The sequence below is a fragment of the Ruditapes philippinarum genome, unplaced genomic scaffold (genome assembly GCF_026571515.1).
Source record: "Ruditapes philippinarum isolate M1 unplaced genomic scaffold, ASM2657151v2 ctg275_1_1_1_1, whole genome shotgun sequence".
Taxonomy (NCBI): domain Eukaryota; kingdom Metazoa; phylum Mollusca; class Bivalvia; order Venerida; family Veneridae; genus Ruditapes; species Ruditapes philippinarum.
The window spans coordinates 427,990-446,169 of record NW_026852998.1 but is presented as its reverse complement, the minus strand read 5'-3'; the positions used below and the strand labels follow the sequence as shown (position 1 = coordinate 446,169).

The following is an 18,180-nucleotide window of genomic DNA, read 5'->3' as shown; positions in this document are numbered from 1 at the left end:
AAATCTAAAGCTATAATTGGGCATGTTCATAAAACAGGACGTACATTGTACTACGTACACTTTATGTTATATAGCATTTGGACCATTAACTATAAATAAATTGAATGTATAGAATTTACTGTTAGGTAAAATTAATTTTATGTTATATACATGTATCTAGGGGTATTTTACAACGATGGTCAGAATAGTCGACCGTTGCATTTCTTTAGAAAAAAATCTAGCATGTATCCTGGTTGTTCTATCTACCTGGAATGTAAGCCTTATTTTGCCCACCATCATATAATACAGAAAAAATCCACGATAAAATACTTATTTACTGTAGAGGCTACCATTTTTTGATAAAAATAACAATTATCCAAAAGAAATTTTAACTATATGTAGAATATGGTTTGGGTAAAATAGATGACCAACTCTGACTGGGTGTTCAATATTTATTTTGATGATGTGTAAATTAAACCTATAAAATGAATAAACAATTATAAATACATGAAATACAAAACACAAATTAAAATACAAATTCAATATCAATATCATTTCAACATTTCACATTTCAAATAATTCTAACTATTTAATTCATACACTTCATTACATTTCTTTTAAGTTATTTAAAGTAAAACATATCTTACCAGGTGCAACTGGCTGACCTCTATTATATAAAATAATATCAAATCCGTTCTATAAAGAACAAACGTAAAGTTGATTTATATAAATAATTCAAAATGTTCTATGAAGAACTACTGAGGTTAACTTTACAATGCAAAGTATGAAAATGATTTCTGCCTTAGAAAAGGAATGTTAATTTGCCCATGTATGAAATGATATGAAATCACTCTCATCCAATCACATTCTTACTTAACAAATATACAAGATATTTATTGAACATCACTTAACAACACAGGACATAACAAGGACATAACAAGAGACAGTTCACTGAGCATAGTAACTCGCAACAAGAACAAGACACTACCCATAATTCTATAATGATGAATGAAAATGATGTCATGTGATTATGCCTGAATGAATGAAAATGTACAGTTAGTTATTCACTACAGTGATTACAACTGTGTTTGTAAATATAGGATGAGTATACAGATAGGCAGTTAACTGACCTTATCTACATATACATCAAAAAGATATAGTTCTTTAAATAACCTTATATGAGTGTTATTGATTGTGGCCTGATGCATGCAAATATGTTTTTGGGTAGTTGCTCATTTGTTGGCCTTGTAGATCAGGAATAGGGATAATGAAAATTGTATTTTCAACGTATTTCCAATAAGATACTTTTATTTGAACAATGTACATCATTTAGTATTAAAAGGAGCATATTTGACAAATGTTGCGGCCGGTAGATCGTTAGTACTGTCATAGAGAGGGCACATCTTAAACTCGCATGGACTCATCTCCCAGGCGAATCTTACTGCTACCACAAGGCTCATGTTACCATGACAGCCAGATGTATCGATGGTTACTGTACTTTGATCGTGAGCCACAATTGGAGCCGGTGTCCAATGGTTGTAATGACACGTGTGATTGAAATTGTTCCCACAACAAAGCTAGAAAGACACTTTGAAAGTTATTTAACAATTAATACGTAGTGTATGTTTTTTTATTCAAATAACTTTCACAAAAGCATTTTAAACAATGTTGATGTCAAGTACTGGCATAAATTATTTCTCCAGGACAACATTTTGTTGTTGTTGTTGTATTTTTAAAATAACAAGATTATACAAAAAGAACAAAAAACAAAACAGGAACATGGAACAGGTACTTGCAAATAAGCTACACCTTATACTTGATGAACGTTAAAAGAATAAGTTTACCTCAAATCCATCAGTTTTTCTCACTTCTATAGCACTGTTACCATGATCAAACTCTATGACAAGTTTATTTTCAGTAAGGGTTAAGTCAGTCGGGATTGGACCTTGGAAGTCTAAGTTTTTCTCGTTGTAAGCAACAGCCCTCCCAGCTAAAGCTAGCCGCTTAGCAACATCCTGTTTGTCCCTTGGATGAATTCTATTGAACATATAACAGAAGTTGTGTTTTATGGAAGACAGAGAAGGAAAAACGTAATGAAAGTAAATATGATTCTACATCTCAACAAAGTTAAAGAAAAAAACGCCATCCAAATAAATAATAATTATGTCATGCTTTTAGATCCTATTTGTTTTTAACAAATTAATATTGTATTGCTTTTTATCATACGTTCCAAAAGTTGAATTATAATCTGGAAGGTCCATTGCAACAGCCATGAATACATTCTGAAGACGTGGGTTTGGAACATAACCATATTTGGCAGTCTGAGACCAGCGTAGGTCCGGGAATCCAAAGTGTAATGTCTTGTTTGCATTGGCAGCTAACTGAAATCGACAAATGGATAATAACAATTATAAATCAAAGCACAGAATGTGCTGAATTTGTTTGGGTCTCAGAATGTCAGAAAGGTGAAGGTTGTGAGATTATAAACCAATTTGTTTTTGTATAATGCCAGCAATGCTTTCCAGTGTTTTAACTGTAGTAAATTGGCTATAAGACTAATTGCAACACTGATATTCAATTCAATGTTTATTTGACTTAAACAATTTAAAAAACCTCTCGTTTCCTAAGCGAGCGTGCAAACCCCTCGGCCACGGTGAAGTTATAATTATGTTAACGGCCTGAAGAAAACCATATTATTCTAAATTAGGGTTTGTAACTTTTATTATTTCGACGCTAAACCTGTTGTTTAACACAGATGTAAATAATCATGGAGCTTACTATAAGCATGTTTATCTATAAAGAATAAAATAATATTAGAAATCTTCGGCCATTCGGGAACTATTTTGCTTGAAAATTAATGCGCCTGTCATTTGACGATCTTTACGCAGTTATTTCCCCTGAATTTTTCGGCGTTAGTATACATATAAAGGGAAGTAACCGCTTCAAAAAAGCGGACTACTTTCGGCATTTGCAATTAACAGCATCAGGGTCCGACATTTTGCTACCATTATTTGTTTGATCTGACGACCCAAACAAATAAAAACTAACAAAAGACGAAAGCAACGCCGAATCTGTGCAAAGCTATTGCCAATACGAGTAACACGGTAAGTAAACGGACCAAGATATTAATTTTGACGTCAATTAGATAAGCGCATACGGCTGCTATTACATTATGCTTTAACCAGCATTAAAAATATTTTTTTACTTTTCTAGATCATTCGTGAGAATAACGACACCGTGTTTTAGGTGATATTTTGCGTTTCGTTGAAATTAATAACTACAATAATGCATTTAAAACTCTATTTTCATTATATTCGGTATACCATAGACATTTGCCAAAACACTTGTGTCATACAAAATGATATAATACTAGTGGGAAGCTGATATAATAGGATTCAGCTACTGTTTAAATGAGGTGTACAACATTTCTTCTATACATCATTCAAGAAATCGGCGTTACTTCAGTCATTATTTATCTGCTAATTTCAATATAATATGGCACAGTTGTTTGGCAAATGTCCAAAACTGTAATGTAATACATACGTTATTGTATTTAAAGATATCGATGTCGCTATCAGGTCGCCATTCTCACGAATGTTCTTGAACGATTCGGCGAGGTTTAAAACATAATGTCTAAGCAACCGTATGCGCTTATTCGTTTCTTTCAATTTGATTAACTCTAAAATATACCGATTCATTTTCTTTCCGTGCTGCTCGTTTCGGCCATAGAATTGCACAATTCTGCGTTACTTTTGTACAAATCTGAGTTACTTTTGCACAATTCCTGCGTTAGTAGATATACACGGTGATTGTTGTAATCGTAAGAGTATAAACAATTTTTGTCATGTCACGTTTGAAAAAAGGAGCATTTTTATACAAATGTATGGAGTCTGAAATCTTTTGAAGAAGAAAATCCGAAATAGAGAAACGGAAGCTTGTGTTGGTTAATATAATTTACACAGTTATATTAAATACGTACTTGCACAAACCCAAACGGAAATTGTTGGTTTGTTTGGTGTTTAGAGGCAATGTTGAATTTAGACCTCCAGTCGTCAATCATGGCCGGAAATTGGCATGCATAGGCATCCGGATGGCGGATATTTGCTTCTCCTATAAGGTACATAAATGTATACATGTACTTATGTTTATAAGGCGAAGTATCTAAGGACTCTTTAACCTATTAGTTTACTTTGTAAATTAAAAAGACTTTTTTAATAATGTATTTTTTTTATTTGGGTTTTACGTCACATCGACACAGTATAGGTTATTTGGCGACGTTCCAGCTTTACTGCTGGAGGAAGACCTTAGGTGCCCCTCCGTGCATTTTTTCAGGCACGAACGGGCACCACCCGAGTAGAACCACCGACATACACTGACAATACTGGCAAAAAATTATATATCAATAATAAAAGTTCAATTTAACAAGAAATAAACTAAACGTTCAAATACAAACACACATGTATTTCAAAAATAAGGACTTTGTAATAATACAAGTAAGTTTATTTCATGCATTAATAAAGTGCTGTTATTTTATCTTTGGAAAGTCAATATTTTTTTATGTTATAGTTACCGGTATGTGATTTATCTATGAAGTATATAATTAGTTAGGCCTACCTTGATACCATATTGCACCGTATATTGTCATCTTTAATAACGGGTTCACCATGGCATTCCATAATACACTGTTTTCATGGGGTGTTGCCCTAAAAGAACGAGTTTGAAAGCTATACAGTCTCTGTGTCACAACGCTAAATATGGTGATGCTTACAACATATATTCTATTATTCTAATTAAAATAGAAACCAAGAACAGTACATATGAGACATTAATACAGCACCATTTTACCAACAAGAAGGGAGAAATGATCAAGTGTCGAACTTCATATTTAGCTAAGTCTGACGTACCGTGCAATGTTTAACAAATCGAATTTCTGTCAAGGGACTCTGTAACAAACGTTGTGTTACAAAATGAACATTATTATATACCAAGGTGATGTGACGCTGTAAATACTTCTATACAACTTGATTAATGAACCCAATGCATGTCTTTACACCCTTCATGTTATCTATTGGCGACAGAAATCGTCCTCAGAAACGGTCCGACAATAAACATATGGAAATATGCGTGACATGATTACCTTTTTGTTTTAGATGTACAGCTAGCAATGGCGTCAGGAGAGGACCAGGCTTCTACTGGCGTTCCTCCCCAAGCAGTCTGTATAAGTCCGATTGGTCTGTTAATATGTGGAGCCAATTCTTCAGCGAACATAAGACATACCGCAGAAAAATACCTTGTAGAGCTGCCTGATTACCATTGGCGAAAATTGTACATGCATGTGTTAAAATAAAACACGTAACCCATAACAGTTAAACAAAATGATAGATTAGCTATAATGATATCATATTCGGTAAAATATCAAAGAAAAATCTGGTTTAACAGACCAAGTATTTTTTTGCTTACGATAGAAACGTACGATTTTGTAAAAATTATCTTTATCATTGTTAAGATGATTTGTATGTTAAGTTGCACAATATACATGTACCTGCAGGTGTCCGCCAGTGTATAGCAAGAGGTGTTTTGTCAACGGTTGTATTTGATGACCTTAGAGCGACTTTCATGATTCGGATGTTGTTGAAATGTGAGGAATGTTCTAACTCAGCACTGTTATTAAATACCTGACACAATCAATATTAGTGAATTAGTGAAATATTACGTCAATTTTATTACCATTCAAAATATACAACATGTTTTATTTATAAATCTATTTGAACAAACCTTATTGCATGCGCGTTTGCTCATCCTAAACAGACATTTATAAGATAACACGTTGCTCGTGTAAATATCAAATAAGAAGGACAAAGTTTGTCTAGATATGATTTTTGCATTTAAATCGAATATCTTACTTGTCCTAGCGTAAACGCCATATTGCTTTGGCCTGAGCAAATCCAAACATCTCCGAACAAAACATCCGTTAAAGTAGCGTGACCGTCGTTCGATCGTATATCAATCGTGATTGGACCGCCGGCTTTGTGAGCTGGCAGCAATGCCGACCATATTCCGCCGGCTTTGCCATCGGTTCTCTTGGCGACGGTCGCAGTAGCAGCAACAGTCCCGTTTAAGTCGACAGTGACTGTATCGCCTACTGAGGTAGCATACCCCCAAATCTGAGCTCTTGACGGAGCCATTTGTAGTACCATGTGACTTTCATAATAATCCGCAAACCGCAGGGTACCAGCCCCATCTTCATGACAAATAAGATATCAGTAGATTTGTTAACATCTCTTGAGCATTTGAACATATGTCTACGCTTGTATGAAATTGTGTAAGTTATATTTGAATTGATTAAAAAGTGTGTTTTTTTTAAAGAAAATAAGTACTATTTCTTTTATCAAGGTTTGCTTATTGATCGATTTGTAGCAATCACCTTTTTGAAATTTTGTTTTAGTGTTCATGAGGAATCTCCACTATTCCAAAACCTTTTTGACAACACTGTACACCCTTATTTTTCTGGTTTTTCAGAATTATTGATTCCAGTTATTTTGTCATTGAATAATGCTTAAGCCGGTGCTAGGAGGTGCAAGCGATGTTTCACTTTGCACGAACAGACACAATCAAATGTCATCGATTATTTAATTTTTTCCTGCTCTGGATGTAGACTACCCTTTCCAGAATTTCATTTTAATTGTTTTAGAAGAGAACACTATTAAATGAAAATCTTCTACTGTATTAAATATCATTTATCTTTTGATTTAACAGAACTATTTCAATATATCACACGAAACATATGACACTAAATCAAATATCATTTCATTTAAAATGGAAATATATTACTCACCTGTATTTGAAATACAAAAAAGCAAAACTATCACAAAATAATGAAAGATCATCGTGGAATCGACTGACTTATGAAAGTACCAGCAATATATCTGCAGTTTAAATTAAGTACTAAAGGTCAAATTCAAGCACACAAATGTCTACATACGAACTCATATACGTGAACTGTCTTATCAAATCATTGAAGTAAGAATATACAAATGTGTACATATTTCATTAATGCACTCTAATGAAATATTTTTGTAGATGTTTTTATTATCAGACTTAAGGAATCGTTTTATCTGTAAAACATTAATTACAATAATAGACACAATGTAGTAAAAATTTTAATAAATACATTCATAACTAGTCTGTAAAAAAGTAACAAATTACAGCGTAATGTTAAATATAATATTATTATATTTTTGTATATACATGTATTGCACTGTATTGACGTTTTTTTTGTAAGCTGTTGGAATATGTATGAACATCTTTGATGGATCATCTGAAAATTGAGCAAAATACAATGTATAACAAAGAGTAACAAATATTAACAAATAGGTAACACAGATCTCTCAAGCCTGTACCAGAAGAAATTGGAGTGAATGCCTTTACAAACTGATTATTCAGAATATTTGCCCTACTAGCAGGGTCAGATTTGAGATTGGTTAATTATGACTTGATGAATTAAAATATGTTTAAAGGATTATTAAGAGTAAAAAGTCGAGTTTAACCTATTTCTTAGAGAAACTGGCAACAAATATTATTTATCGGTTAGAATAGAAGAAATATATGCAAGTTGACAGTTTGCGGCGAATTTGGCGGGTTTTAAACTGTTCATAACATTCTTACGAAAGCACGCGATGCGACATACATACGTATGAACATACTCTTGAAAAAATACCATATAAGAAAAGTTATTTTGCAGACGGAGCTGGTATAAACTCGCTATAATTCGTAGGTTATTTATTGAGAGTGAAACCATAGAAATATATGCCATTCTCCATACATCATCATAGATAACTCCGGAAAACTTGTGTTGTCCTATACAGAAGAACTGATATTTAATGCCGAAATAGTGACTATTTGAGCCGCGTCGCGACAAAACCAACATAATGGGTTTGCGATCAGCATGGATCCAGACCAGCCTGCGCATCCGCACAGTCTGATCAGGATCCATGCTGTTCGCTATCAGTTTCTCAACTTGTTATAGGGTTTGTAAGCGATATAGTGACTATTTATGTTATGCTTAAATGCTTCTAGGACTAATAGTATCATAATATATATGTATAGAGATTTTTCAGACTACGAGAGTTATGTCCTGTATTGGCATACCACTTAGTAATAATCCTATAAATTGTATTTACATTTACAGGACACGATTTACGATTATTTATTCAATTATGAAAATGTTAAATATAAAAACGGTCATGGTAATTGATCTACATCTGGGACTTGAATTTGAGACTCGTAGAGTATTTAGGTCATATTATACACGACCTTTCCTTGTGTCACATCTTCAATAAAACTGACGAATCAAATAACTCAAATGTTTTACAAGATTTAGATTGTATTAGACATCACTTTCGACTTTAAAAATTATTATTTTATCATTAATAATTATGTTTTTAAAATGTTAAAGACACATTTGTTTAATCTTAACATGCCGTAAATTTAAAATTGTGTGTTTCTCTTAATGTTTATAGTTTGTATAACTTAAAGATTATTAGAATGGCATGTTCTATATTGATAAAGCGCTTGAAAGTAGATCAGTTATAGTTCACCTTGACTAGACTGCATGAATATCTTGACAATATTTCTGATTAACTCATTTATAGTTAATGATATTCTATATTATCATTTATTTTGATAATATATAATATAATATAATATAATATAATATAATATAATATAATATAATATAATATAATATAATATAATATAATATAATATAATATAATAATAATTATAATATAATATAATATAATATAATATAAAAAATGTAATGTAATGTTATGAAATGTAATGTAATGTAATATTATGTAATGTAATGTAATATTATATTATATGGAATATAAGAGATGTCGCATTTCTGAAATTAACAAAGTTATGTTCTCAGCGGACATTCGGACAGCAAATCCGCATATCATTACGTAACCCGCATATTATACACATTCAATAATTCAGCAGAGTTACTTCGGTGTACAAAATTACGTTAAAAATTAAAGAATCTAACCGACATCTTACTTGTAATGTGTTCTATGGATTGCTAAACTGCGAAAAGGTAATTATAGAAATTTGATATCATACAATTGTTCTCATTGAATTCAATTTACGTGATTCATTTAAGAATTTAAAACCGAAAGTAACACCCATTAAATATTAAAATAACCCAAGTTTCTTTTTCAAAAATGCTAAATAAAGGATTGTATACTGAAAACAAATCAAATAATCAAGAAGCAAAGTCAATTTTAATTTTTTTGCATGTTCATTGTTAACCTGGATATGAAATTAAACATGGCTAAGTGTTTCAAATTATAATGTTTGTGTTGCTAGGCGTGAACAAAGGTGGTTTCCCCGATATTTTTTTCTACATCATTATATAAACAAGGAACATATTTCAAAATGGTCTATATAAAACAGATTCCTGTCTATATATTCCACTTTCTACAAGAATGTAATTAATGAAAATAAAAGAAATGCCGCAAATGACTAAATAGATAGGTGATATTTAAAATCGATTTGTTCTGCTTCATTGGAACTCGCATAGATATCACGTAGTCTGGTTCCGGGTCGTACTTTGCTACGTAAAAGTACGATAACGATAGTGGTAAGGGGCAGGTAATCCAGATTAGATATCACGCTAAACCAATGCTGCAAAATAAGAAAAGATGAAGAAAGAGACCTTACATATTTAATGTCGATGTAAATAATGATCCTTGATATTTCTTTTTCTTTTTTATTCTGCATTCATTACTAAAGCATGACTGAAGTTTTCTCATTTTTTAAAGATATGTTTAATTCTTAGAATTATAAGCGGATACTTTAACTTGATGTCATATGATATTGGTAAGATGATATAAATATTCTAATTTTTAAACTTGTGAACATGATAAAACATATTCATTGACAATACAAATATATATATTTATGCAAATTTTTCTTTTGTTCCCGCAACTTAAATTAATCACTTTCGAGTCCGCTCTCTAGAACATGTAGGCCTAGTACTGTTGTCATATGCGGAAATAAGATCGTGACCAAAGTAAAGCTCGAACTCGTGATCCCTGTCCATGTTAATTCTCGTAAACAAAAGTGGGGTCGAATAATTAAATGAGTGTCATAATGTATTCATAATTTACAAACTTATAAATAAGAATGGATTCTTTCACATGAGGTAGCTATCGAGCTAGCGTACGCCATTGATGGTTCTACTCAGGTGCACGTTCGTGCCTGAAATAATACACGTACGGGCACCCATGGTCTTCCTACACCAGTACAGCTAAAACATCATATGACCTTTACTGTGTCGGTGTGACGTAAAACCCAATCAAACAACTATAAGCACTTACACGTGAAACTTTACAAATCTGTCAATTTCACACTTCACGTGCTGTTTTCTATCGCTACCCTTAGAAGTTAAACTCATATGACGACTGACATTCATAAATTTCAAAATTTTAGTTGCCGAGTTGATAAAACCGATTCGTTTAATTAATGGCGTAAGCTTGGCTCGGGTCACTTGTTTTTATTTACTTCAAACTGTAAAGACAATTTGTTTTAGATAGAGAAAACAGAAAATGGCTTCTGGGGGAGGTCTCGTGGTAGCAGGAGTACAGATACATGGCGGAGGACCTGTTGGGATAGCGCCTGTCGGAGCCCCGGCTGGAGTGCCTGTTGACCTCGAAAAGAAAGAGGCATATTACTTACGTATGCATTTGCTGATTATGAAAGAGGTAACCGCCTTGTTAAGGGCACGGTTTGACCAGGCTGTACCACCACAGCAACTTCATCCGACGTTACAAAATTTTATGCCCACCTTTAATCATGCAAAGAAAAATAATTATCTGAATAAAACGCAGTGGGGTCTTTTGTTTCCGCCACACAAACCACCGTCTTCACACACTTTCTGACGTTACTCTTCTAGCGTATCTTCTTAGACACATCTGTGGACTTAAGTCAAATTCGAAATGGTGGGGTGTTAATGACAACAGCAAGATACCTGGCAATATAGTAACTGAGGAAGCTGACATTGCTCGATTGAGGAACATAAGGAATGATGTAATTATATTACTGCTTCAATCTTGATATTAAATTTAAAAAGCATATATTTAAGCGGTAGTGTTACTGATTTAACGTCATCAAAACAATACCAGTTATTACCATTTAAATTTTCAAACCAGAGAGTAAATCTTATTCGAAGTTACAACTTATATTAATTAATGACAGTTGTCTTTTACATTATTGAAAATAGATGCTGCACAGACAAGTTGCTTCATTAGAGCAAACAGAATTTGAAGACATGTGGGGCTTAGCAGAAACGGTACGTTTGTATATAAACCGTTGACTAAGAGTACGAAATCAGTTTTAAATTAATAGACAGATTGACTGCTGTTTTGTTATTTTCCCAGCAGTTCAATATAGTTATAGTATTCGTTTTGATAATCTGGAACGTTTTTATTATGCGTCATAGAAAATTATTATCACGAACATACGGTGTTCAGTTAGGGCCAGCTCGTTTTCTCTGAACACGACAGTACGGTAATGGCAGCTCGACAGTACGATTGTGAAAATACGACAATAAGATTGTGAGAGTACGATGGTGACAGTATGATGGTGTCAGTACAATAGTGACAGTATGACGGTAAAAGTACGGCAGTACGATAGTGACAATACGACAGTACGATAGTGACAATACGACTGTACGATGGTCTGTCACAATCGTATTGTCGTGCTTCGCCATCGTTTTTTCTCCATATGCCATCATATGGTGGTGCTTTGCCATCGTTCTGTTTTACTTCATGCTTTTCATTCTCAGAGAAAACGCATTGGTCCTAACGGAACACCGTACGAACACATAAAGAGACCTACCTTTTTCACTTCTTCTAAAGTTAAAAGATATTTTCACATCCAGAACAGTTAATTTAACTTTGCAAATATACATCTAAACGATAAAAGTACGCGTCGGAATTTACGTTTAGATATTGTTTTCTTTTGACAGTATTATTTAAAGAACATTTTTTGCTTGCCTACTTGCTCGTCTTATTTCTAGACAGCCCCAGCATTTTAAGGATCAGCACGTGCACAAACGAAGCAAAATGGTTGGCATTCTAATTTTAGATAAAACAAAAGAAAACCTGCATCAACAATGGCTTCATTTTTATTTGCCGTAAGAGTTCCTCTGTTACCTTATGCATTAACCGAGTATGAATAGCATGCGATTCGTATTTAAAGAATAGATTTCCTACAGAAAAAACAACATATTTTTCACCACAACATTTTGAGTTATCCCTATACGGTTTGTTTCCAATAAGAAAATGTACATAATTTAATTCAGAAATTACATTTTGTTAAAGGTAAATGCAACCAATCGATGATTCTTTAGTATTAACTTTTGTCGTATCCGGTGACATTTCCATCAAAGTATTTGACGCAGTGATTAAAGTCTTATAACAGAGCATTCAACTGGACTTCTTACTGTGAAGTTCGAACCTAGTGACGGCATCGCCGAGTGGTTAACGTGTCGGACTAGTATGGGTTCAAACCCCTTCAGGCGCAGTCGTTGTTTCCTTGAGCAAGAAACTTTACACTCAATAATTGCTCAGTACTTGTTGGTTCTTGGAACGGATTCGAAAGTGTGTATATAAGCTTACAGCTTCCTACAGAATCGAACTAAAATAAATTCTGTATAAACCAAGTTCGAACCTCAAGTCAGGCGCATTCCACATATGTTTGATGATATTATTTTGACCTCTTTGATAATGAACGTCTTTTTCTTGATATTCAGGTCATGCTCCGTCTAGCTGCAAAATGTAACATACAAGATCAAAAGCAGAAAATTGATGATTTGATGAATAGCCATCTTGATTTAGTTACAGAAGAAATGAGAAGTATAAGAGGTAAGACTTGTGTTGCAAATTTTAGGTGTTAAGTGTTAAACCTGTAGTATTGGATACATTTCATTTCAATTAGAGTCCTTATGTAGCTATTTTGTCACAGGATAATTTTCCGCAATATATTACCACATTAGTAAGTTACTACAGTACAACCATTATGTGAAAATGATTTATTTTCTATCTTTCGTTGTGAAATCTGACATTAATTTTGATTATCTAAATTGTTTACAGCAAATACAGAATATTTTCTACAAGACTATCAAGACGAACGTCAATTTGTTGAAACTGCTGCCTTCCAGAAAGCAAAGTCAATTTTAAACGATAAACACATGGTAATACTAACTGGTCATCCAGGTGAAGGTAAAACTACAATGGCTGCAAGACTTGCCTTACATGTAAGTCAATCCCCACGTAACTGCCTTAAACTTGTAGCGCCATCTGATTGGAGAATAATTGATTTGTCATTAAAAATATTTGATACAATCATCATTGATGACATATTTGGTGCTGGTGCTTTGGATCAGAAGTTGGTCGGTGACTGGCGAAATCATCTGAGTGAAATAGAGGGAGCAGCAAGGAAAAATGTTGTTCGAGTGATAATAACATCCAGACATTATATATTTGAGGAATCTAAAGAGGAGATTGGTTCTCTGCCAATGATCACGGACAATAATGAAACTCTTCTACTGCTTACATCTTCTGACCTTACACCCGATGAGAAAACTAAAATTCTAAAAATGCAAGCGGCGAAGAATGACAAACATCTGGAAGACCAAACAATACATGAATGTGTTGAAGCTTCCAAAGGGCCGACAGAAGAAGTAAAAGATTTTCTGTTTGGTTTCCCAGAATGTGCATCTATGTTTGTCAGAAACGAAACTATGCGTAGAAAAGGTGCCGCGTTTTTTAAGAAACCGGCTCAATTCTTTAAAAAATATCTAGAAAATTTGTATAGAGGCAAAGAACAAGAAAAGTTTTTAGCACTTGTAGCTGTATGGGCAAGTGATAACAAAAAGATATCTCGAGAAGAACTGAGGAATAGGAAAAGTGCTTCTGACCATGTGAAGAAGATAGCAGAAATATTCGACCATGATTTTAACAGAGCCTTTCTTGACACAATGCGAACGTCATTAGATTCTCATGTGGGAGGATATCTTGTTTTCATAGAGGCTACTGGAGAATATACTTTCAGTCATAATGTCATTGCAGATATGGTTGGTTTGGTTATTGGTAAAAAGAGACCAGAAGAAGCTGTAGAAATTTGTCCACGAGACTTTTTAATGGAGTTTGTTTCGATTGGGGACATACAAGATGATTTTAAAGTAGTTTTACTGGAGAGACAAACAGATTGTCTAGTAGTTAAATGTGTTAAAATGCTTTTGCGAGAAAACTGTAACCAAGTTGCTGAAGAAAACAAAATGGATGAGTTTCAAACACTTTCCAGGACCGGACAGAGAAATAATGACATCAACATTATCAACACAATTGATTTTGGTATCATAAAACACAAGGCTTTTAGCTCTGAAAGGTTTGTCAAAAAGTTCATCGATTATGTCATTGAAGAAAATCTCATACAAAAAGTTTTCTCTGTACCAGTTATGACAATGAAGGGATATTTCCTTGACTATGGAATATCTATGAAGCAACTTGATATGTGTCTAATGGGATATGCCTGGTACAGTGGGGCAACGGCATTTGCAAAGGAAGTAATAACAAGACAGGTACTCGGAGAGGAAAACATCGATTTATCTGTACCACTATTGTTAGCCGTACACTCAAAACAAAAGGATTCAGTAGAATTCCTTCTACGTAATGGAGCAAAGGTAACCGGCGATGCTATATATATCGCTTCTCACAAGAGCATAGAGCTTCTGAAGATATTACTTCAATATCCAGGTACAAACGTAAATGACAGAGGAAATGCAATCAATGGTAATTTTCCTTTAATCATAGCAGCGCGAAAGGGTCTATTCGAAGCTGTGAAATGTATGCTAACCTCAGGTGCAGATCCTGGAGTACAGAACACAGCTCATATGACGGCATTACATAAAGCAATACTATACAAACACGAAGATGTGATCAAGCTACTGATAGATGCCGGAGCACCACTTGATATAAAAGGGGGTAAATTCAAAAGAACACCATTGCATTTAGCAGTTGATTTGAATGAGATCAAACTTGTAGAACGTCTCCTAGAAAAACGTGCATCATTGATGGTCAAAGACCATAGAGGACACTTTCCAATACACATTGCTGCTATACGAGGAAGTACTGATATTCTAAGAGCACTTTATTTAGCTGACCGAAGCCAGGACAAACTACGAATTTCCTCCTATGGTACAAAGTCTGTCATCAAAGGACTGTCATTGTTTCATATTGCCGTTTGGAAAAAGAATGAGGAGCTTTTAGATGCTTTAATACAATTAAATGCTGATCCAAATGTAAAAGATTTCTATGGCCAGACGCCCCTGTTTTTTGCTATTATGAGGAAACATGAAAGCTTCATTCGTAAATTAATAAACTTCGGGCGGACAGATAAAAGAAAACCACAAAAGCAAGGTTTCACTCCTCTACATGCTGCTATTCACAAAGATTTAGATGACATTGCGACTATTTTGATACAAGATTCCGATGTGAACGCAAAGGACAAATACGGGAAAACGGCACTTCATGTAGCATGTGAAAAGGCAAAGATTGGGTTAATACAGATGCTTCTGAACAATGGTGCAGATCCAAGAATTATCACGAAGCGAGGTGATACCGTTTATCATATCTTGAGAAGAAGTAAGAAAAAATTGCCGGACAATGACATTAATTCACAACGTGCTGAGCAGCTCATGCGTGAATTTGACCCGGAATTCGCAGAAAGATTGCCGACATTGAGGAATAAAGCCGGCATAGTAATCAGACCCCTAAAGAGAGTACATCCTGCGATCCAGTTACAAAATCTTATAGACAGAATACAGCATTTCCACGATCCGAATGAACATGAATATGATAACAGTTTAGAAGATGATGATTACATGCCAGATATGTATGACTGTTATGACGATGATGATGATGATGACTATGACTTTGATTTCTGATTAAAATAAAGTACTGGTATATGAAATTTGTTGAAAGGTTTGTATTATAAGTTAAACCATTACAAGTGTTAAATCATTTGAAGAGATGAAAAATTAAATGAAAAATAGTGTATCTGACAATAATTTGTTTCTTCATACATCACTTTTTATTAATGTTATACTGCTTAAGCTTCTTCTTACACACTGTATCTTAAATATTTATATTAGAATTTATGCATGTTTAAGCTTGATGTATTCATGTGCCATAACATTGAAAGAATATGACATGTATTCTAGATACACATAGACAATGTTCTAAATTCATATGGACATGTGCATGTCAAAAGTAACTGGATTCTTGTGTAGGATATTTTAGACAAAAACTTTTAAAATATGCTTTCCTTACGTATTTATCATGTATAATTTTGATTGTGTTGTATTGTTCAAAACGACATTTGAAATAAATCAAAGGAACCCAGTCGTTTATAAGTTGTTTTTTTAAACACAATGTAGCATTTCAATTTTCCTACATGCTCATTATTGTATTGTCGCATTCTATTGACAAATTTCAATAAAGTACTTTTTCACCGAAACGAAAAAGTAACACCCGGTAAGTTTGAAGGTACTTTCATTCAAAAGCGTGAATCAAGAAAAATGACGTTTGCAAGTCGAACGCCTTAAAGGCTTTCAAAAATACACGCATTGAAAAGATAAAACTTTTCTTTGTAACCCACTCGATGATTTACAACTTCATTTTTTATCTCTTTGTTGCACACCGGGTAAAAAATATATTCTAAGAACGACTGCCACTTTTTCAAGCATTTTCTGAGAGAGTCAGGTCTGTGCTTCGGTACTGAAGACACCCATACCCCGTCCCTCTCCTGGTCCCCTCTTCCAGCTTTTCCCAAAGATACGTTTTCAAATTGCGCTGTCAGTTTCATGCCATTGGCCATAGTGTACTCAATTATCAAAACATTTCATTGATGTAATACGGTTGTTAATCTCCTGCCGTGGAGGCTTGAACGTCGTAAGGGTACATTGGATTGGCTTACTACTACACAAAAAAGGAGAATAAGTGCATTAAAAAGTCGAAAAGGTTTATTAGATTGGCTTACTACTTTGCAATAGTTTTCATAAAAAGAGGAGAATAGACGCTTTAAGCAGCACAACATATTTGTCTGCCGTACTAATTATCGCCCGTCAATGACGTAAATGATAAATGAACAAAATATACAAATAGCATTGTTAAATAACCAAAAAACAGGTGCATGAGATAGTCTGGGAAGTAACATACATTTTAAACCTTAGATTTCTGGAGTTCTCTGTCTATGGAAGGGAACTCCCCTCCTACACCAACCATTTTCATTGTATAAGATGTGATCCTGAAAAATCACCAGCCTCTCGGACCGCATTGTTCTGTTGTGTTGTCACAATTTGCCAATATATCTGCATGGAAAAGATGTTAAAATAGGCTTAATGGAACCATATGATTGACAAACACTCAAACTTATACGCTGCCATCACAGGATCGGTTTTTGGTCGTTCAGGCACGTCGTGCAAGGTTTTCGACAGCCACTTCTCTTCGAAATGCCCTTGCTAATGCTGCGGGAGACCGTGTTTCCACGCAGACGGTACATAGACGGCTGCATAGAGGTAATTTGCGGTCGAGAAGACCTTGCATACGTATTCCCTTGACGCGTCGACATCGCCAGGCCCATTTGGAATGCACCATGGAGCTTACACGGTGTACCATGCAACACTGCAGACACGTTCTGTTAACTGATGAGTCCAGGTTCTATCTAGACTTCATAGATAGGCGTGCTAGAGTCTGGAGAGGACCAGGATTGTCCAGTACTACCTAGAGAGAGAGTTTATTGAGCGCATGGACTGGCCAGCTCTGTCACCTGACTTAAATCCAATAGAACAAATGTGGAATGAGCTGCAGATTAGAATTTCAGCTCGTCAGCTGCAACCCAGAACCATCCAGTAGCTTGGAGTGATGTTGGTCCAAGAATAAGCAGCCATACCCGCTAGAACGATCAGAAACCTAATAGGGAGTATGAGAAGGCGCTGCCAAGCTGTCATTGATAGTCACGGGTCACACCCACGTTATTAAGTCTAAAACAAAATATCAAATTTAACAAATTTGGAAAACAGGCTACTTGTTCTGAAATTTTCAATCCTCATCTCTAGCACAACATCAATGTAAA

The 18,180-nt window shown here is 34.4% G+C and overlaps 2 protein-coding genes across 2 annotated transcripts; one reads left to right on the top strand and one right to left on the bottom strand.

Annotated features, from left to right (window-relative positions):
- Positions 1-1,304: 1,304 nt before the first annotated feature.
- Positions 1,305-6,973, bottom strand: LOC132731015 (sialate O-acetylesterase-like). The gene is made up of 9 exons (XM_060717116.1): positions 6,815-6,973; positions 5,883-6,220; positions 5,522-5,654; positions 5,117-5,282; positions 4,594-4,682; positions 3,959-4,089; positions 2,206-2,360; positions 1,824-2,016; positions 1,305-1,556 (listed from the first exon to the last, which is right to left on the bottom strand). The coding sequence occupies exons 1-9, from the start codon at positions 6,864-6,866 to the stop codon at positions 1,305-1,307; spliced, it is 1,509 nt and encodes a 502-aa protein (XP_060573099.1). The 5' UTR covers positions 6,867-6,973.
- A 1,969-nt stretch (positions 6,974-8,942) lies between these two features.
- Positions 8,943-16,446, top strand: LOC132730848 (uncharacterized). Its single transcript, XM_060716921.1, has 5 exons — positions 8,943-9,076; positions 10,574-11,070; positions 11,264-11,332; positions 12,797-12,908; positions 13,137-16,446. The coding sequence occupies exons 3-5, from the start codon at positions 11,264-11,266 to the stop codon at positions 15,989-15,991; spliced, it is 3,036 nt and encodes a 1,011-aa protein (XP_060572904.1). The 5' UTR covers positions 8,943-9,076; positions 10,574-11,070; the 3' UTR covers positions 15,992-16,446.
- The last annotated feature ends 1,734 nt before the right edge of the window (positions 16,447-18,180 follow it).

Coding starts and splice junctions, on each gene's coding strand:
- LOC132731015 (XM_060717116.1), bottom strand. CDS start 6,866: ATGATCTTTCATTATTTTGTGATAGTTTTGCTTTTTTGTATTTCAAAT. Junction 6,221..6,814: donor TTTTTGTATTTCAAATACAG/GTGAGTAATATA, acceptor TTTGTCATGAAG/ATGGGGCTGGTACCCTGCGG. Junction 1,557..1,823: donor GAAAAACTGATGGATTTGAG/GTAAACTTATTC, acceptor GTGTCTTTCTAG/CTTTGTTGTGGGAACAATTT.
- LOC132730848 (XM_060716921.1), top strand. CDS start 11,264: ATGCTGCACAGACAAGTTGCTTCATTAGAGCAAACAGAATTTGAAGAC. Junction 11,333..12,796: donor TGTGGGGCTTAGCAGAAACG/GTACGTTTGTAT, acceptor CTTGATATTCAG/GTCATGCTCCGTCTAGCTGC. Junction 12,909..13,136: donor AGAAATGAGAAGTATAAGAG/GTAAGACTTGTG, acceptor AATTGTTTACAG/CAAATACAGAATATTTTCTA.